The following is a 22389-nucleotide window of genomic DNA, read 5'->3' as shown; positions in this document are numbered from 1 at the left end:
AGATGAATAGCAAGGTTTTCTCGGCCTCATCAGCTGAATGTATAAAGCATATTCTAGTTCTCTTACCGTAGTCGCAATATGGTCGTTATTAATAATCAAACAGATCCTAATGCATTTTTCATCCTGAAAAAAGGGTCCAAATTGGTTTGGTTAAAAAAATATCGAACACGCATTTACCATATTATATCCATACGGAATCAAGGACTGCATTAAAACACGATACATGATATGATCGAATAGACAATGTCTTTTCCCCTTATGTATTGAATATGAATGATGTGTTAGAGGTTCTCGGAATGAAAGGATATAACACTCTTCGACACAATTTATGTATTTGAAATATGTAGAAGTATGAATTAAGGTCTCCTCTCGTCAATTCAAATCTTTCCAGAGTGTAAACCTGCTTAATATAAAAGGAATCTCAGCATCTTTGCTAAACTATCGATATTCTCTCTCTCTCTCTCTCTCTCTCTCTCTCTCTCTCTCTCTATCTCTTTCTCTCTCTCTCGTTTCTATCCTGTCATAATTTCTTCTTTCTCTTCTTTTTATTTATCATTAAAAAAAAAAAATCTTGAATTTATTTTCTTCTTACAGCTTTCAAACTGTCCCTTGTATTTTATTGCACAACTCACTTTCCACGAGCTCACTCCACTCTTAACATAGCGTATTGATCACTCATTTTCATGGAAGTGTTATATCGTTTATTGCTCCTTGTTTATACAACGAACATCATCAACATGCTTCATAGATAAAAATAGATTAAGCAATATACGGTTGACATAGTAGAAATATACAAATGTTTAGAATTAAGCATCAAAGTTAGCAAGATTTGTCTTCAAAAACAATATAATAGTGACTAATAAGTCATAGTATCTCATTGCACATAAAACAGTTACTGCTCAAAGGTAATTACTCATATTGTTTTACTGGAAAGTAATTCTTTATAGTGTTTATTCACTACAGGTGACAACAGTTTAGTAGATATTAAGCAAAATAAAGTCCCAAAGTATAAAATATATATAACAGTATCAACTTAGTAATTCGCACGTTTTACTGACTGAATCATTTAAGACAGTTGTACCATTTCACGATTAACATTTCTATTACAAAACTTGTATCATCAAAGTATTAAACTGAGTTAGCCATTAATTCATCACGTCTTTATAACCCCTTTTCATCCATTACAAATGTGAATGTTAAGCAATTATTGTAATAGAAGCAGGAAGAAAGGCGTGATAATGATACCATCAGGTGAGGAGGATGATGGTGATGGTGATGGTGATGGTGATGGTGATGATTAATGATTATAAATGCTAGAGCGCCATAATGGCAGCCATGCTAAAGCCAGGGTATATTATTGTGGAGCGCATGAGTGTCAAGTTTGACAGACATGAGCACTATACAAGGCCCCACTATATATCATTATTATATTTCATTTATTGAAGAAATTCTAAACATATTTTGTTTCAGGAATTTCTCACAATGGTTAATGATACTTCAATGTTTTCTGTAACTTGATTGAGTTATATACTTTTGTTTTCATTGGCCGAATCATTTTGTTAATTGTGCTGAACTGATTATGACATGATTAAGATTTGTAAGTTTTAAATATGCCTTCCAATTTTTTATAATAAAATGATTGCCATAAGTACATCTGTTGTCCATTTCTTACAATACAACTATGTATCCTAGATGATATGATTGATTTTATTATCATGATTTGTCTTTTTTAAGCTGTATAGATTTGTCAGAAAAGTATTTCTTGATCCTTCTATTTTAAAGCTCTCTTTATTAGACTCCTTTAACATTGCGTGGATTCTGAATATTGAATACTGAGTGGATTGTGTTAGGACACACAGTGATTCGAGGTAAAGCTTTAAAAGATTCGAACATTAACGCCTTGAATTGACATGTTAAACACACAAGTCAACAAAATTTACGAAATAATATTTTCCTTGATACATAAATAAAATAAAATGCTGAATAGTTACTGATGACATTTCCCCAGGGAAATCCGATTTGCAGATTAGTACACGTATGGACTAGTTGAATGTTCAGATTAGTACACGTATGGACTGGTTGAATGTTCAGATTAGTACACGTATGGACTAGTTGAATGTTCAGATTAGTACACGTATGGACTGGTTGAATGTTCAGATTAGTACACGTATGGACTGGTTGAATGTTCAGATTAGTACACGTATGGACTGGTTGAATGTTCAGATTAGTATACGTATGGACTATTTGAATGTTCAGATTAGTATACGTATGGACTGGTTGAATGTTCAGATTAGTATACGTATGGACTGGTTGAATGTTCAGATTAGTATACATATGGACTGGTTGAATGTTCAGCTTCGGTTTTGTACATCAATACAAGGATTGACGATGTCTTCAAAATTAGGTGGTTTAATAGCATCCGGGCTGTTAGATGACGTCATATCAGCATCTTGGTCTTCATCATTTTCATCTGGTACAGGAGTTGTTTGATTGTTGACGTCATCTCCTGGTTCTTCTGATTCTTTCTCTCTCTTCTTCGCTTCATCAGGATGTCTAGATCTGATATGTCTATCAAGATCACGTCGTCTTACAAGAACCTTTCCACAGTACTCGCATCGATACGGTGTGTCTCCCTCAGCATGTAATCGGATGTGTTTGTTGAGGTTACTTGGATCACCGAATGGTCGCAGGCAGACTTTACACTTGAGTGGTTTGTATCCTGTATGAGTCCGAAGATGAATCTTAAGACCGTATTTCCTCGAATAGAGCTTGCCACAATAGATGCACAAATGTCCACGTTTATTCTTTCGAGTAGAGTCCTGCAGGTAGGAATACTGTGTTTCACCGACTTGAAACGAAGATGACGCTCCGGCTAAATGATTGCGATCAAGTCCAGCAAATTTAGGTATGTCTATGTCATTGGGTGAAGGGATGGGATGTGTCGGGTGAACGAATTTAAGGGGTGTTGGAATGGGAACCTTGTAAGGGAAAAAAGGATGAGCAGCACTATTGTAGAGACTGCGGTGATGAGCAGGTGGAAGGATGCCTCCGTATCTAGCAATGGTGGGTATGACCGGCTGGAAGCAGCGAATAGGTAAATATGGGTCAATTGGCCGGTACTGACCGATGCCAGTAGGTATGGAGAGTTGAGATCGGAAAGCTAGGGGATCGAATGGATTCGCGTTTTTATCAAGTCCTGTAGGTGAGTTTGAAACTTGACTGCTTGTACTCTGTGATTCGGTATGGTTCAACATCTTGTCGACTGAAAACAGGACATTGGAGCCCTTTCTACTGGTATCTGAAGAACTCATGTTGATGTCCAGCATACGAGTGGAAGATGGAGAACTGGTCTTACGGAATGCGCGAAAGCCCACCTTAGGACTCGTTCTAGGAGAGTTGGACTTGTGAGAAGTGTTTCGGTTCTTTGTCACGAGTGTGCTGCTACCATCGGTTCCCTCTGTTGGAAGAACTTCCGGTCGACGTGACCCGTTGGTGACGCTGTCGCTTAGAGTTGAGGTGGTTGTGAATGATGATGAAGAGGTGATCGAGCGGGGTGTTACACGTCTAAAGGCACTTCCAAACCTGGTTGAATCTTCTAAGTGATCTGGTCGAACATCAGGACGTAGAATGCTTGTCCTTTTAGCCGATGTGCCACATGATCTGAGATGAGATTTCAAGGTGTTTGGGTAACGGAACTTGGTAGAGCATACAGGACATACGAATGACCGGTCTTCAGCTGCAACGATAACAAATGAAACATTTTGATGAATACTAAAGGTTTTGAGTATGTTTCAAATAATTATTATGGCTATGAAATAAATACAGGGGGTTCCCAAAGGATTCCAGAAATCACAGGAAAAAGAGTGAAGCCAGCATTGCCAGGAAGAAGAATTTCCCGGCATTGCTTTGCTTTAATTATGAGTTGGAAACGATAATGATTAAATAATAATAATTATAAGCATTATCTATTGCGCAGTCTATCAAGAAAATCTATTCGGACGCGAACTAATTATTACCCCGGCTTTAGCCTAGCTGCCATTACAGCGCTCCAGCATTTCAAGGAATTAATTCCTGCCGGGTAGCGACTTTGCGTTTTACACCCTGGCCTGGACATTTTCCCGGTAAATAGCAATGAAACTGCTTGAATGAGTCTAGTCTACGCTCCTCGATCGGGCGCGCCAGTTCCAAATCGAATCGTACATGCACAGACGTACGTCGATGCAGCATTTATACACACCGTACGCAGCTGCAATACTGAAGATTATTAAGGGAGAAGATATAGGATTTCAAGTTCAGAACAACAAGTTAAGAAGCTTGCTGCACGATGGAATTCATCGAGGATGATGACGGAGTGGCAATGCAGACGCCTTTGCGGGTATGAATACTGTAAATCCAGTTTTGAATTGTAGTTATATGAGTACGATTAACTGTAACTGTTAGGCATCCATCGGTGCACGCCTCTGCGCCCATGAATCCGCCTATGTTCAGATCTCTTTTATCTACATGTGCATGTATTTTCAAATAAAAATTTCTTATAGTCATTTCTTGCATCTAAATCTTAACACACTGTCAAATTATCTGTTCAAATTTCTACTATTGTTTGCTTTCACTTTTACTACATATTTCTTCTTTATATAATATTTATGCATACACATACTCCTGTATCTTTTGTATTACTTCTCTGACATTGAAGGATTAGATTACCTTCACGAAAAAAAAAAAGTATATGAATGTAAAGCAGTAAATAAAGTGCAAATGAATTCATGTAAAACTGGTGTATAATTTCCTTTATATGTTATGTGTCTGTACATTACACTAGACAAAGTGATGAATGGAAAAAGAGAGAAAGAGAGGTCTTATAAACAAATATCATGAATTTAAAATGAGAAAGAGAGAAAGGGAGAGAGAGACAGAGGTCTTAGAAACAAATATGAATTCAAGAAGTGAGAAAGAGAGGGGGTCTTAGAAACAAATATCATGAATTGAGAGCTAGAGAGAGAGAGGTCTTAGAAACAAATATCAAGAAATGAGAAAGAGAGGGGGGGGGTCTTAGAAACAAATATGAAGAGAGAGAGAGAGGCCTTAGAAACAAATATGAAGAGGGGGTTAATGAGAGAGAAAGAAAGAGGGGTCTGAGAAATACATACGAGAGAGAGAGTGGGTCGAGAGAGAGAGGTCTTAGAAAACAAATATGAATAGAGATGGGGGGGGGGGGGGGCGGGGGAGAAATGGGTCTTAGAAAACAAATATGAAGAGAGATGAGGGGGGGGGGAGGTCTTAGAAAACAAATATGAAGGGAGAGGGGTCAAGAGAATTAGAGAAATTAGGTCTTAGAAACAAATGACATGAATTTAAAAAATGAAAGACGTGATCCCACAATAATAGAAAATGGTACGAGTGCAATATTTAAATCACAGTTTATGTATTACATTACCATTACACATATTATGTCGAGTGTAGTCTGTGTATGTGTCGATATGTGTACACGTGTGTTGGGGGGGGGGGTCCGAATCAGCAAATGGTTTGAAAGTAGGCTACACGTCAAAAATTGAAACCCTGAAGAAGGCGGAATTAAACCACAAAAACCATAATATTATTTGGTTTCTCTCTTTCCTTACTTTGATTAATTCCTTCTCTAATTTCTCTCTTTCTTTCAAGTTAGTTTTTGTTTTCTCTCTCTGCTTATGACATTCTTTGTTTCCTCTCTGTTCATTAATTATTTATTGTTTTTCTCTATTTCCTTCTGTTGTTATTCGTTGTTTTTCTCTCACTCGTACGTCTCGATACAAAAGTACATGTACCGCGTACCGCGACACTGGACATATAGGACGTACGTTGAGCATTGCAGAAGAGCTACGTGCGCGCGCAATATCTTGTCATGGATAGACTTTTCCCAGTCGGTTCCTTGAAATTTATTGGGAAAAGGTCCAGGCCAGGGTGTAAAACGCAAAGTCGCTGCCGGGTACCCATTTACCTCACCTGGGTCGAGTGTGGCGAATGAAGATTAATGCCTTGCTGAAAGGACATTAGTGTCGTAGCGGGAACGAATCACGACCTTTGCATTTCAAATCAAGTGCTTAAACCACTCGACTACAACACTTCTGTTTATGATGTGTTCTTGTTGAGGAAAGTGAACGATGCGACGCTTGATATACTCTAGACCAGCATGTCGGGTTCGCCGCGGCACCCGTGGGTGCTGCAAGGCATCGCTAGCGGTGCCGCGCGAGAGAAATTCATTTATTTTAAAAATACATTCTGGAACTTCGCGAAGACGCCCAAATATATGTCTTGTGTATTTTGATGAGGAAATACCATTTCAAAGAAAACAAAGTGTCTTTTTTGCTCCGTTGCCGATATTTGGGAGCCTTGCTAGCCGAATATACTAATACAAGAAGTGAAAATACTTTTCCATTGGCACATCCGAATTAGGAAAGAGATCGTTATCCGAATTCATTTGAATTGAATATTCTTTAAGAAAACAAATTATAAATTATAAAACGTTTCAAATAGCCTAGAAGGTATTGGGTTAGTTCTGTGAAGAAGAATGGAAGAATTCTTCAATTGAGAAAATGGCTACACATTTTGACCTGAGTTACGTTTTTCGACCATGAAAATTGGCGTTTTGATTTCTTCAAAATAAGCAATTATTTGCAGCAATTTTACAATAAACATGCATTTAAGCAAACAATACAAACACAATTATACATAATGATATAAGAGTAGTTGCTTTTAAAGATTATATACCCCTATGACGAATTTCTTTTTAACAGACGCTAGTCTTTTCTAGAGTTCAAAACCAACTAACAGGCCGAGAGTAGCGGCTTTCAGACATGCGTCTTTCACACAAACATCAGCGAATTAACAAAACAAAAATCCTTTTGAGTATGTATTTGGAGTAAGAAAATTGTTCTATGCGGTTATTAGCATACAATTCAATACAATCTTCAAAGAATAGAAAGAAAGAAAGAGAGGAGGGAACCGCAAAGCTGATAAACACATTCTAATCAAGCTCTCCCTTTCAATAATAGTTGAATATTTAACTATTTTGGAAAAAAGACAATAAACAAAGTGTTGCCATATTTTCATGAATCAAATTTTTTTAATAATCCAAATAGCGCGCTGTAATGAAGAACCGTACTCGTAAGATAGATATTTTGCCAATCAACTTTTTTGGGGGACTATGATTTCGAAGATTCACGAAAGAAAAAGTGAATCTTGTCAACCAACAAATCAAGGCGAGCTATTGTTTTAATAGTCGAGGTTATTCATAACAACTTTAACCGAATTCAACCATTCTCCACTTCAAAATGTCAAATATTGCCAACACGATAAAGTCTGAAAACAAATATATACAGAAAGCATGGAATATACCCCCTTTGCAACATTATCATGAAATCAAAGTATAGAACAAAACAAATATATGCATGTAAAAAGAATTACCGAGTTAACACCATCAAATAGAATTCCAACTTCTAAACAAGGCCCGTCCTCACTTCAGTAATTTGGTAAACCATAGAGAGACCACGAGATATTGAATGAGAGTCATCTAATTCTGATCAACACCTTATAGCAGTCTGTCTCTACTCTCCAACATCTTTAGTCTTAATACTCCCTATTTCTATTGTTGAGAGGGAATCACTATTCGGAAGTTGTTTACGACAAGTTACACATTTTTATGAAAGGGGATGCAATTCAAAGTAACGGGCAGCAGAAAGGCCAGTATCGATTTTACTCAGGACAGGTTGAAAAGACCGGCTTCGATTTATTAGGACCATACCTCATCCCTCTTACAATCTTACTTCTCAGACTTCTCGAACTCTATTCTTGTTTTTATTGTGGTTAGAATGTGCGAACCAAAAATGTCAAGGAAGATATTTTGCAACAATGTCGTTTTATTCAAACATGTTTTGTTTCATACCTAAAACAAAACGTATTTCTCAATCCTGGCATTATTCAATAGAACAATATCAATTTCATATCAAACCTTAAAGTGATATGATGGTTTCATAGATCAAAATGATCTAGTACATTCCGGAGAAATAAAGCCTAGCATTGTTTTCTTTTTATTAGAGATTTTAAAGTTGTTTATAATCACAAAGCCATAATTCATATGCGGTGAAGCGATGAGCGACAAATCTCGCTGCGAATTGAACACCTGACAACCTACCTGCCCATCCAAGCTATCGATCTTTATCGATCCGAGCACATGTTTTGGGGTCCTCGTAAAAACACCGCGAAGAAAGGTAGAACCAAAGGGGGAAAGAAAATCGCGATTATCGATCAACATTGATTCATCGTCTGTTTTCTCAATCTCTGCCCCCAGGCCGTTCTATCTCAAGGAGAATGAGAGAAAGAGAGAGAGAGAGAGAGAGAGAGAGAGAGAGAGAGAGAGAGAGAGAGTGTGTGTGTGTGGGGAGGAGAATCTCTCTCTCTCTTTATACTATCGAGGAAAATGCGAGACAAGGGATGACGTTAGGAAAGGGGTGGTCGTGAGGTGTAATAACACACCTTAACCAGGTATAGGGTCACAAAATCTTTACTAATCCAAGTAGTCCCTAACAGTTTATGCACAACTATTTGACATTCATATAACTTAATAAAAAAAATGGACATCGATAAAAACCTAAGAAAGAGACTGAAAGAAAGAATGATACCCTTGATGAATTATTCTACGGGAGGATCACGTGACATTAATTGTGTTTGTCATTGGTTGCTAATCAAATGAACATTCTTTCTTTTGTTCTTTCTATTCTTTTGACTTAACCTCCTCGTGAGTGCCTAAGGCGTTCCGTGTTATTTTCTTTTATGAGGATGTTTGTTAATGAAATACGTTCGATATTGAACACGTTGAATGTTTCAATTACGTTCGTAACTCGACAAAATGATTATAATCAATCATAATCTACGTACTTTTAATTGTAATGTTAATTTCCATCTTGTACATGTAATTCTGCTGACTGCAGCAAACTCTGTCGTGTGTTTATTTTCGATAATAAACCATTTTTAATTGAATTAAATTGAATTAAATTTGTTATGGAGGATGGTAGGGCAAAAACCGAAAATCCTTATTCTCAAAATATTTTCTAGTATATACACTCTGAGATTATAAGAACCTACAAAACGATGCGATTGAACAAATCATAGTTTCAGGTATGTTTCTGTTTTGAATTGATGAATGAAGTATACCATGCATCAACAATCTCACAGATACAAAAATAATTTTGAAAAACTTTCGGCACCCTTGGAATATACGAAATAAGTAATTTGAACAATTTTCAACAATTTGAACAATAGTAATGCAATTAAAAGAAGGGGTATAAGCCACAACATTACTGATTGTGAAATATGAGGTGATAAAGAGCCAAATCTTTCAAGCGGTATGATTACTTTGAATAAGTAAATTTACAATTTAAAATGAATCTGAAAAGTAGTTCAGAGAATGAACAAATGAAAGCATATTTTACATAGAGAATTTATAGGTATCTGTGGTCCATGGCGGCCAAAATGAAATGCAGCTAATTTATAATTGTTTTAAGTTATTCGCAAAGTAAATCCCAGTCCGAACCATAGTTTGTTCTTCAGACGATTTGAACATAAAATCATGCTCGCATTGAGGCGGGGAGTTCTTGGAAAAGTTATGAAATTACCAGTTTTTGGACAATCGAGATGATCTAGATTTTATCTTAGATAGTAAAGCGTGAAAGCTTTTCCTCGGTAGCTTCGCTCGCTCCCAAAATTTACTCACTGGAAATTCGATATCTGGGCATGCCCTCAGGCGAAAATGTGTTCGTTATGCCGAGAACTCTACTTTTTCCAAGGCCATGACATTTGTTTAATTTTAAATCCTAACTAAGGTTCCACTATCAAACGGCCAAAACAATAACCATCACAAGCTTACATAAAAATAGAAGAGTTTGAAAGGATGGATTGAAAGGATGGTTTGAAGGGAAACGTGTTAGCGGGAAAATAAGGCCTGAAGCAATAATCGAATGTCTTGTTTGTCCTACAGACTGACGCGGACTAGTGAGGAGCTGATCTTGCCTGGGTGACGGGGTCTCTTGTCATCTACTCATCGATTGTCTACCAATAAGGGCAGACATACAGCTTACCCACATCAAACTTTTTTTTAAATAACTTTAAAATAATCAAATATATTATTTTCTATTAAATTGAGATCCCTTTCTTACTTTTTTGGCCATGTTTGTATAATTTTCTTTTAATTCATTTATTTTAAATTTGGTTATTTTCAATTTAGAAATACAAAAGACGTAGTTTAGTTATTGTATATTATGGTGACATAAAATTAACTTTACATGGTGGACGTGAAAGTAGAACTTTAGATTAGATAAATGAAATGAACTAAGAACAACACCAAATTAAACCTCACTGTCAAGATACCTTCAAACCTAAAGTTAGAACTATGATAATGCCATTCACGTGTTCAAAAATTAAGTTAATAACAAAATACAGTTTAAAAGAAGAAAAAAAAAAGAATTAGTGGTTGGTATCGTTGGTTTCTTAGCTCAGGTTATTCGTAGCTGTGCAAAATCATGAATAAATATAATGTTAACGAGAGAGGTAATGAACTTCGCTTATAAGAGTTTGAATAACAAGTGATGAGCTTCCATTATCACAGTAAATGGAGAAATTACAATTTCTGATTTATTTTTTACCAAAGGGTTTTATGTGTTAATAAAATAATAAAGAAATGGGTTTTTAGTTTGTTATGATATAATAAAGAAAGGTGATTTTTAAAGGCAAAATGAAGGAAAGCAAGCTTCAGACAACGAGATAAAGAAAGAAGCTGCCCCAGCGATGAACGATCGATTGATTGATTTCAGCTAGGTCTTGAAAACTGGTGGTAAACACTTTGATGAACAAAGCGAAACATGTCTTCCCCTTTAGTATTTCGATCTACGAATGGTGGCTGGTTTATCCTGCTACACGGTATTACATGCATCATTGATGAGAAAAATCATGGGAATTAAGTCGAGAACCACCAGCCTTATATCGACATGCTAGTCTGTCTGACAAGCTAAACATGACTGGGAAGTGAGGGATCCGAGACTTGGAGGGGGAGGGGGGAAAGGGAAAGAAAAATGATGGGGGACCTTCGGGAAAAAATGTGCTTAGAGTTGTACAAACAAAAGAAGAAACTACCAAATTAATTTAGAAACATAATGTTGAAAAGTACATCATGAAAAACAAATATTATAAAAAGGGATATAGATATCTAAAGTCATCAAATCATTCGATTTTTTACCTGATACTGTTATAAATGATCTTGAATAATATTTGCATTTACTTCCAAGCAGCAGAATTCAAACATCATCTGTAAAATTTCCGTTTATAACTTTGAAATAATTATCAAATAGTACTATATGAAAAATAGAAATCAAACCTAGAGGGAAAAATGATTCTATACAAATTAAATATGAATAATGGTTTCTTACCCCTGCGTTGAAAGCTAAAATTGGAACCTCTCACGGCCACTATACAGTATTGTCGGTAATATTTATATTTTGAGAGAGCGCCAAGTTGTACACCCCCAACTTACGCCTTTTCTCACTTAAAATGAAGTGACCTAATGATGTGTTCGTGCTCTGATTGAAATATAGTCTCAGTTGGATAGAAATGGGGTGTGTAAGAGAGAGAGAGAGAGAGAGAGAGAGAGAGAGAGAGAAAGAGAGAGAGGGAGAGAGGGAGGGAGGGAGAGAGGGAGAGAGGAGATAAGCTTCCATCAATCGGATTATATGAATGAAAAAGGCACCGATTATACGATTTCTCTCTCATTTTCATTTAGACTTGTTCACTTCAGCACCGGTCAAACTGATGAAGGGCTTAACGACTACCACCAACTAATTGTACTTCTGTTAGACACGGCTATGGATGCATACAAGCAACAGGAACATACCCATCTTAAAATAACCAAAGAAAAGTGGGTTTTCAATATAGGGCTTCAAAAAAGATAAATTCAAAAGCTGATAGAAAAGGGGAAACTAAAAGGACGCGTTACCGTGTCTCACTTTTGTTATTTTAAGTCCTCTTAACAATTTAATACTATAAGCAGATAACTTAGAGAGACTTTGCACTGGGGGTACATCTGTTTGCAGTCGTGTATTGTTTGGTGGTAATAACTGTTAGGGATCAACCGAGGGATACATCTCATACTTCTCGGAGGGGATCAAAGACAGAACAAAAGATTCCAAGTAGCAGATTCTCTAGGATGCTTGGATCAAAGATTTAATTCTATAACGGGTTACCGTTTGTCCAATATTACGTTTTTATCAATCCATAGCATGGACCATGCTTAATTTACAGATTTGTTTTAATCATTGAATGAGGCTACCAAAAGGGTGTCATTTTCCCCTTTCATCTGGCAATTGTAAGGCACATAATTAAACTTATACATAATAATTGAATAGACACTGTTAACCCATTAATTATTTCAGCAAGATCACCTTGAGATACACTTGATACATACGAAGTACATTATTATGTACATTAGAGTGCTATGTGAGACTACGTTTATTGCACTCATTTAAAATTTTGTAACAATCTACTCTCAATTTTCAATCAAAAAATAAATATGATTATCAAATCGTCCACCCAGTAGCAAAAATAGGTGTCATTCACTATGAAAATTTGATTCATTAACTTATTTGTATATTTTGTTTAATAACTAAACTATTCAATAAGATTGATATGTGTTGATGCATATGAAACGCGCAATCTAGATTCAAGTTCAATGTTGGGATATCATGTTACCAAAGGACAATTTAAGACCATTTTGAATTCCTTATAAGACGATACTGCATTCATTAACAGAAAATCACATCAATTGTATCCGGGATCGAAACTGTCCATTTGTAAGGTTTCAGCTAATGTTCAGCTGATTTAAGATTCAGAATGAATTCGCAGTTTACGTACTATTGTAATAAAGAGATCATGTATTAACTTTACAAACTATCTTCAAACAGTTATTTCCCCCACACAACTATTAAGACTGCTCTTCCGGGGGCAATGCAATTATTATTACCACAGCCATTACCAAATACTTATTTACACATGGCTGGAGAGTGACAAATATGGATTAAATGCCGTGACATTTGTGCTAGGCTGAGATTCAAACCCTCAACACTTGGATTGAAACTTGAGTGAACGAACCACGTACTACACCACCAGGGGCGGCGATCCCGGGGGGGGGGGGGGGGACGGGGGACACGTCCCCCCTCAATTTTTTTAGGGGGGATCGTCCCCCCTGGAAATTTGAAAAAGTGCAAAACAAATTGTATAGCATATACTGAATAATGACTGCAACACACTTTTAGGCTCTGGAAGGCCCAAGAGTGCAGCGTTTAGACTAATAAAATTGCAAAAAAAATCTCGCTCGGTCGCTACGCTCCCTCGCATAACATCCTCGTAAAAAAAAATCCGGTCATTAACAGAAATCGCCGCCCCTGTACACCACGATGACTCCACATAACATCGGCAAACAACTAACATTGGAATGGACTTTCTCTTTGAGATTAGGACAATAGAGGGAGAGGGATTTGGAGAAAAAGAAACAAAGAATGATAGAGTTACAATATAATTAAATAGTAATACTTTTTTTTAAAGGTAGAAAATAATAGACTAAAAAGAAATATACCTTGGAAAGTTCCTACATGAGCCGGTACACCCATATGCTTAGCGAGGTCCGAAGAGAGCCACACCTTTAATTCTTCTCCTTTGAGAACTCGTCTAGTTGTCTTGAAGACTATCATACCATCAGATGCACGTTCAGCTGATAGATTCTGCTCGTGATCATTCCGAGCACCTGCTATATGCCACGCCCAGCTACTCGAATCACTCTCACGTGCACTTACTACACGTCCAAACGAAACTTTCACCTATGCAGGGAGAGAGAAAAAAGGAGATCACTTTATTTCAAACTGAAAACTTATCTTCAGATTTAACACAACGTGTGAAATCAATCATGATATAACCTTTAACTAAAAGGGCTTAATCGAGTAAAAAAATCGGAAAGAATGCAGAGCTTAATGGTTCGATTCATATTATCTTTATATAAGTTAAGGTACAAAACTTTTTCAAGAAGTTATGTTATCATGAGAATATATTGAATGAGTTGGAGAGAAGAATATTAGCATGTACATGTGGAAAATTCTGAAAAGGGAACAGACAAAAAACATTCATGGACAAGTACAAATGGGCGAGGAGAGGAAAAAAGTGAGAAAGGGTAAAACAGAGTGATGAGAGAAAGATAGTTAATTAGAGAGAGGGGATGACATAGAGAGAAAGAGAGAGTGTGTGAGATAGAGAGAGAAAGGGGGTGACATATAGAGAAAGAGAGAGAGAGCCATTGGTGGGAGGGGCGGCGCAGGGGGAGCAAGACAGGTAGAATATGGACAATACAGTCAACTTACAATGATATATTTTAAAAATGCTTTTTTCCCAGCTCAAAAGAAGTGCTCTTGAGCAAAAGAGAATGTGAAAGAAGAAAGAAATAGCATGTATACATAATAAACTACATGATATTTGACAACTATCGACTCTCATTATTCATTTTGATCCGCTTAACAGTGACGTCATTAAGAATACAGATTCTCAAACTCGGAATCACATCTTCCTATTATGCACACACACCCACAGGACGTTAAAAACCTTGAGAAAGCTCATCATTAAAGCTGTCAAAATATTTGAGGATGAGGTCTGTTGTTGGTGCAACAAGACCACGAGCCGGGATTTTATTCTTCTCTTTATGAAAAGATGGTGAGATAATGACGGCTTAAGGATACCATACACGGTTGACAATCCGCTTAGCAGTCAGTTGAAAATAATAAACCCGCTCAATCCAACATAGGGAAACAGAACAACCAAAAAAGAGAAATCGAAATCAGATTTATCACTCTCTTGTGCTTATTAGATAAAGAAGGAGAAACGGAAGATTTAATCTTCTTTGGGTTTTGTCTCTTTCTGAAATTTCAAGGAGGATTTTAGGCTGAAATGAAAAGTAAAATGAAGAAGAATCTGAGCCGGTTATTGTCAGTGTTTCCTTTGTTATATAATCTGGAATATCTTCAGCTTTTCATGTCCTACTTTGACCAGTCTTTATGAAGCAGTGAGGTGTATAACATGACGTGTTTAGATGGTAACATGTGTGTTTAGCTGGTAACATTATAATGCGTATCAATCAAGAATAAAATCAGCTAAATCAAATGTGAAAAGGTGATTGAATTTTCAGTATTGAAATCAAAGTAGATCTGTACACATTAGGAGCTGTAGTAGCAAATGTAGTAGTAGTAGTAGTAGTAGTAATAGTAGTAGTAGTAGTAGTAGTAGTAGTAGTAACAGTAATAGAAGTAGTATTAGAAGAAGTAGTAGTAGTAGTAGTAGTAGTAGTAGTATAAGTAGTAATAGTAGTAGCAGCAGCAGTAGTACTACTACTAGTAGTAGTAGAAGTAGTAGTAGTAGTAGTAGTAGTAGTAGTAGTAGTAGTAGTAGTAGTAGCTGTAGTAGTAGTAGTAGTAGTAGTAGTAGTAGTAGTAGTAGTAGTAGTAGTAGTAGTAGTAGTGTAGTAGTAGTAGTAGTAGTAGTAGTAGTATTAGTAGTAGTAGTAGTAGTGGTAGTAGCTTTAGTAGTAGTAGTAGTAGTAGTAGTAGTAGTAGTAGTAGTAGTAGTAGTAGTAGTAGTAGTAGTAGTAGTTCTAGTAGTATTGGTATAGTAGTAGTAGTAGTAGTAATAGCAGCGGTAGTAGTAGTCATATAAGTAGTAATTGTAACAGTAGCCGTATCAGTAACTTAGGTTGGGCATTAAGGTTGCATATTTAAACAACATATAGTTTATATTTTGTTATAGATATTTCTTTTACTTCTTCTCGTATTCAGCAACCAGATGCCGCTACCAATGTTATTAAGTGAACACGCTGTGGTTCGCTAATCGGAAAGTATGAACACACCGTTTTTACAACACCATTAAAGAGGCGAGCATGTATGGCAAAGCATCTCTTTCATTGAAAGGAAAGGAGTTGAATAGTTTACAGATTAATGCTTGGTGTTGTATTGCCAGGTATTAAGTAAGATTGGGTTTGGGGCATTAAACTCCTTAACAATTAGTTAGACGAAGACATGTTGGACCAGTAAGCTTTCTGAATGATGTTAACCCTCAACACTACAGGTGATATACAACAAACAATGAAGGGAAAGGACTGTGAGAAAGAGAAGAGTGGTTCTTAAGAAGAAAAGAAAAGAGAGGCTGAAGGGAGAGATGGGGAATAGAAGAGAAGAGAGCAAAGGAGTACGAAGGAGGAGGAGAGAGAAGAGATAGAGAAGAGAGAGAGAGAAGAGAGAGAGAGAAGAGAGAGAGAGAGAGAGAGAGAGAGAGAGAAAGAAGAGAGAGAGAGAGAGTGAGAGAGAAGATGAAGGAGAAGAAAGGGAAGAGCGAGAGTGGTGTGCGTGAATGAGCAAGAGGAGGAAGGGGAAGATAAAATGAGAGCTAGGGGTGAGATACAGTTGAGAGGGGCGAAGGGACTAGGGCTGGGAAGGAGACGGAGTCTGTAGGTCTATTCTTCCCTTTCATAATTATCCTGTTAAATGATTACATTTTGTATTTCTGTGAATTTAAAGTGAAAGGTATTAAGAAGACAAAATAAATGGTGTACGTCGATATGTAAAATGAAAATGAGAGCGTAGTAACGATGAAGGAGGGAGGGGAAGAGAACGATCCGTATATTTTAGTATCCCCAAAACTTGTCAGATGGCGAACCATGACGCATGCAGAACTGCAGAAGCGCGGTTCTTATGTCGTCTGCTAAGAACGATTGAAGGACAGCCAATCAGAAAAGTTTGCCAAGCAGCAATGAGTATTATCACTAGATGGCGCTCTTACTTATTCTGTTTTTAGCACGTTCATCAAGGCAGCGAGGTAGGGAGAATATTTTTAAATATGAATACGAAGAGCAAATAGAATTGAGCCATTATTGACACTCCTCTGGTTATTCACAAGTTTACCCATGGGAAGGGGAATGGTACATCCAACCTGTCATCTTGATCGCCACTATAGAGACCGAACGAGTAAGAAGCAGAAAGACAGGGAAGGTAGAGGTAGAAGGAGAGAGATAGAGAGAGAGAGAGGGGGGGGGGGGCAAGATTAGGAGGGGCGAAAGAAGGGTGTGTGGGGGGGGGGGGATGAGACAGATGTCCAGTTAATAATTATGTCGAACATGCAATATATTTACACCATCACTAGGCCCATTTACACAATTTAAAAAATGTTTTAAATAAAACGTTTAACTTTATCCTTTAAAGATATTAACAGTAACTCCTTTTACCCAGATGCTCAACAGGGCATTGGAGTATGGATATTAAAAATGTTGGTATTGATAAGTCCTAGTCAGAAATATGTCCGCTTTCCAAATTTGAGGCTGAGCCTACTGATTTGATTTTAGCGACTCACACGGTGTATATTATAGTTGAAGGTCCATTTTACTGTCGAATGTGACAAACAATTCTATAGTTAAATAAATAATGTGCAATCATCCAAAACATTGACTAGTGGCTGACTAGTAGGAAAAAAAAGAATGGATGAAAATGAGAGGGAAAGATGAAACAAAGACTGACTTTCTATGATAAGAATCCTAGCATCAATCAAGTTCTTGAAGATGAAAGTCTAATCTCAATTTAAAATCGAAAATTTACTAGTCTTGGGAGGCATGTACTCGCAAAGACCAAGCTATTGTTTTTACTTTCCAATCACTGCAAGATTAGAATATGTTAAGATTCACGACATATCCTGAAAATCGCATGCGAGTAATCAGCCTAGTGACTTGACTTACTCTCACTGTTTAATACAATCTTTACCATTTATAATGGATTATTAGTAGAGGTGTTGTAGTAGAGTGGTTTAAAGTCATGTCAGGATATGTGATGAAGTGAGCTCAATCCCCGACATTGCACTTATATCCTCAATCAATGCATTTGATTTACATTCCTTCCCCTCCTCCTTGTATGCTGTAAAAGTAATTTTATTCTGCATTAGCACGAATGTTTGTATAATGGCACTTAGGTAGAATGCTCCCGGGGGAGTGGAGAATGTGCAGATGATTGTTTTACTACTGAGCCAGTGCACCTCATGTGCAGGTGTAAGGATATCAGGGTAATACTAACGCTTAGGGACATGGTATAACTATTAAGCGCTATATAAATCCAGACTTTCTAATACGACAATATAGAAGCAGATAACGGAGTTGAAATCCATGTTGAGCACGTGTGAACTTGCCAGATTGAGTAAACGTTGCATGGAAGAACAAACAGACAAAATCAATGGGTATTGATTGGCTCTCACGCCTCTATATCATAATAGAAAGTGAAATAGAATCACAAGGCGCTGCTGTATAAAATTGGACCAGTTGCGCAAAGACTGTACAAGCTTTTTTGTTCTTTTTCAAAGCTGTTTTTGTTTAATATCCTCTTCTGTTGTTATACTGGTACCGGTCATGATATTACCAGTCGATATTTGTCCTCAGCAACAGGCGCGAAACGATTTTATACAACACGTGATCGGTGTGAAAAAAGATGGGTCATTGATGGCTGGGCTACGTGTTAATGCGTAGTAATAAGCAATTTAAATTGCCATGTGCATTAATTATAACACAATAAGACCAGATTTACTTACCCAAATATGCATTTACTTAATTATCTTATTTGTAACATAATATTTGAAAGCAAATATTACAAATTGAAATAAAAGATAGTTGTATTAGTTTATTTTGTATTTACAAGATTGGTTAATTTATTGATGCATGGTAATTAAAGTTAAAAGAGAAGCAAATTTAGCAACGATTTTTGTCGTCATTTAATGGCAGACATAATGACAATAAAGTATAAGGTTTCGTTTTAAAGCCAAACTCCGGAAATACACATCTGCTAGTTAAAGAGTAAATTCCAAAAAGAGCGAAATCGCACGGTATTCTACATTTATGGATTGAGATTTTTAAATTCTGCTGAAAAAAAACTCGTCATATTAGCTTAAAACAGAAGATTACGCATGCCTTATGGATAATACACATGGTAATAAAAATGAAACGAAATGTGATATTGTAAACACACATTGTGGAAGTTACATCACATCCATAAACAAAATAATCAAAATAACCCCTCTTGATTGTCAGAGGAATTATAAAAGAAGAAAAAAAATCCGCTTCTGGCAATATTAGAAGAATAACTTCTAAGAAGAAGAAGAAGAAGAAGAAGAAGAAGAAGAAGAAGAAGGAGGGAAAAAAAAGAAAAAAAAAGAGAAGAAAATGAAAAAGAAAAAGAAGAAGAAGAAGGAAAAGAAAAAAGAAAAAGAAAAAGTGGAAGAAAGAAGAGGAAGAAGACGAAACAGAGGGGGAAGAAAAGAAGGTGAAGAGAGAGGAGTAAGTAGAAGGTAGAAGCGTGCAGAAGAAGACTTGTCAAAGCCAGACGAAGAAGAAAACGAAAAGGGAAGAAGGAGGAGGAAGAGAAACACGAAGAGAAGAAGAAAAAGAGAAGCAAGAAAAGGAAGAACAAGAAGAAGAGAAACCTCCATGTCCTTCTGTTCCTACCATAGCTATATATATATATAGGCTAACAAGGCATCGTATTCGAAATTACCAATACTCAGAAAACTCTACCTAATATTCAAGCAGCTATTTTGTCTATTTGTAATATCTATTGCTCTGACGAAACTGTACATTGCCATTTTAATGAAGAGTTAAAAGAGTTAATACTTGGGCAAGAAAAGGCAGTCCATTAATGCCATCGCCAGTGAAATTGTTTCTATCACAATCTTCACCGAAGAAATAACTATAATTAAAAAAAAAAAAAACACTTATAACGTTCAATTAGAAGAAAAAGGCATCGTGATTATAATATGCGACAAATAAAAGAACAAAATAATGTTTAATGAGAGAGAGAGAAGAAAGAAGAGAGAACCATATTTAAGATGGGTGGCAATATAGAAGACAATCACCGATGCAAATTCGAAGGACGTTCCATTATAGCAAGAATAAAAATGATAACAAAAACAATGATTTTTTTAAAGATAATATTACCTTAAAATGACATGTGTTAATAACCGGTGGCGTAAAACGTACTGTAAACAGAATTTCATAAAATAAAAGAAGTTCCTTTTCTTTTTTATAAAGGCGTATGTACGACCATTCACACCAAACATTGATAGTTGTTTTGATAGCAGTGAATGTAAACAAGTCACCTAACAAAGTTTGTCATATGTAATACATTTCATTTCAAGCTGTGTGATTTTAAGAAATTCTTCCTGAACGAGAATTCGAAGAATCCACTTATGATATGGACAAAAGCAAAATGTAGCATAAATTATATAAATCAACAGAAATCAACAGAAATAAATAGATACAAGTCACCTCATATTGAATGTTTACCAACCTGACATGCTATCGAAAGAAATCTTAATTAAATTCCCTGTTCTTTGATTGTTGCTTTAATTTTTAAGAGTAAAACTCTTTAAGCTCCTCCGTTCTTGCGCAAAATAAAACTATAAAGTAGCTTTTAATATAAAAAGTTTAATCTATAATTCTAAAGCATAGGCGTAAAGGCAGGGCTTTCATCTGGGGTGACATTATCTCGCCTAAGCATCAGCTTTATTTTCAACTTTTAGAGTGAGCGAACATAAAAATAACACATTTGCAATAGAAATGCAATATTGCCATTAAAATAAAAAAAAAGTTAACAAATAGACCACCTGTCCGTACAAATATAAAGTAATGGTTGTCCGGACATGAATTTACTATTACTATTATAGTGAGGAATGCTGAAGAAATGAAACTGTTTATATGATTAATTTTTAATTCATCTTCAGACAAGTGAAACGGGTAGCAATAATAAAATCAAAATAGATAAGAAATGTTCTGACCTCGATCATAGTTGGATTGGATGAATCTTCCGTTATCCTATCTCCAAAGCTGAGCACGCTATCATCATAGGGCCCGAGTACAATATCGGCTGGAATCTCGGATGAAGTCCAAACTCGAGAGGATGCGGGTTGGTGGTGATGAGGAGCTGAGTCTAGGGATGGGCGGAACCCGACGACATGCCTACCGGTGGTAGGGTTGGTGGTAACACGGTGTCCGGGTGTAGATAACATTTCTCCTTGCATGGTGGAGTGCAAATGCACTAGCAGGGACATCTACTGGTCCCAATGCAAGCGAACGGTAACGTGAAATACTGAGAGTAATCATAACGGGTTCCAACTTTATCACGAGCTCTAAACACCCAACCGACTAGGATGAGAAACGGTGAGAAAATAATCACTGGTAACAGCTGCACTATATAGATGAAGTCAACAAAGAACAGTTTGGAGCACTAGCACAGCTCTGCCATGACTGGTTTCTTCTATTTCTTTCTTTCCTTTTTTTCTCTCCATAATTCAATAACTGGGTAGTTTTCGCAATTTAAGCGAGCGGACGGACAAGCGGTGAAGCGCACACACGTTCGCCTGTCTACTTGTAACACACACTGCGCGCTAAGCGAACAGCACACTTGTTGCGCATGTGCTTGAGACACACGCACCAATGATCATTCGGTAAACTTTACAGCGCCCATGCGCAGTGAAGACTAAGATGGCTTCTTGACGATTTGTTCTACTTTAGCTGGTAGCAATTGAAAGAAGTCGCCTGTCTCACAATTACTGATATCCACCTCGCCATGGTTTGCGGTTTGGTTTTCTTTCTAGACTTCGTTTGATTCACTCTATGAATATGCAGTGAATTCTAAGCCGTTGGCTGCGTTAAGTTAACACTACCACATCCTTCCATTTTCCCACCGCCTCGTTTGAATCTAATTCTGATTTGGAGATACTTAAATGCCAATTTGAAATTAATTAAACAAATCAAGTGTGAATTACTGATTTTAAATGCCATGGGCATTGTATAGGCTAAAGAACTGATCGTTTGAACTGGCAATCTTCTCTTGCATAAGGCATATGCATAGACCATATGCTCGGTCATCATGCGAAGTATATCTCAAAAGTATTGCAATTTTAGAATGGATTACCAGGATTTCAATGTCTGATAAACGAATAAACACACATCTTTCCGTTATGAAAATACACGTACATTAATTAAAGAAGATAACAATCTTATATTTGCGATTATAAATTGACATGATGTTAGAGAACATGATTTGAATTCAATGATCATTATGTTTAACTCATGTTCCTTTTTGGTATAATTATGATAGTCATGTTAAATGGGGCATATGATAACTTTTACCTGCATATACACATTAACAATTTCATGAACATAATCGTTCAAGGGAGAAACATGACGTATACCTATACTACATTAGACAAAATGAAAGCAATATCCAATATTGCAACACTAAACTGGAATGG

At 36.6% G+C, this 22389-nt stretch overlaps 1 protein-coding gene across 2 annotated transcripts; it reads right to left on the bottom strand.

Annotated features, from left to right (window-relative positions):
* Positions 1-586: 586 nt before the first annotated feature.
* Positions 587-21450, bottom strand: LOC100891592 (transcriptional regulator prz1). 2 transcript variants are annotated; one of them, XM_011685099.2, is made up of 3 exons: positions 20911-21450; positions 13652-13892; positions 587-3736 (listed from the first exon to the last, which is right to left on the bottom strand). In XM_011685099.2, exons 1-3 carry the CDS (start codon positions 21181-21183, stop codon positions 2352-2354), a joined length of 1899 nt encoding a protein of 632 aa, XP_011683401.2. In that variant the 5' UTR covers positions 21184-21450; the 3' UTR covers positions 587-2351. The 2 variants fall into 2 exon arrangements, 1 of the variants encoding a protein (XP_011683401.2); XR_004065862.1 differs by lacking the exons at positions 13652-13892; positions 20911-21450 and adding an exon at positions 7441-8044 and having other exon boundaries at positions 3648-3736.
* Between the last annotated feature and the right edge of the window lie 939 nt (positions 21451-22389).

This window comes from Strongylocentrotus purpuratus, unplaced genomic scaffold, assembly GCF_000002235.5.
Source record: "Strongylocentrotus purpuratus isolate Spur 01 unplaced genomic scaffold, Spur_5.0 spur5_scaffold_21, whole genome shotgun sequence".
Lineage (NCBI taxonomy): Eukaryota > Metazoa > Echinodermata > Echinoidea > Camarodonta > Strongylocentrotidae > Strongylocentrotus > Strongylocentrotus purpuratus.
This window is presented reverse-complemented; position numbering and strand designations above follow the sequence as displayed.

Excerpts from the sequence above, each read along its gene's own strand:
- LOC100891592 (XM_011685099.2), bottom strand. The coding sequence starts at position 21,183 with ATGTCCCTGCTAGTGCATTTGCACTCCACCATGCAAGGAGAAATGTTA. Across the intron at positions 13,893-20,910 it reads CCAATCCAACTATGATCGAG|GTGAAAGTTTCGTTTGGACG; the intron begins GTCAGAACATTT and ends CTCCCTGCATAG. Across the intron at positions 3,737-13,651 it reads TCATGTAGGAACTTTCCAAG|CTGAAGACCGGTCATTCGTA; the intron begins GTATATTTCTTT and ends TTATCGTTGCAG.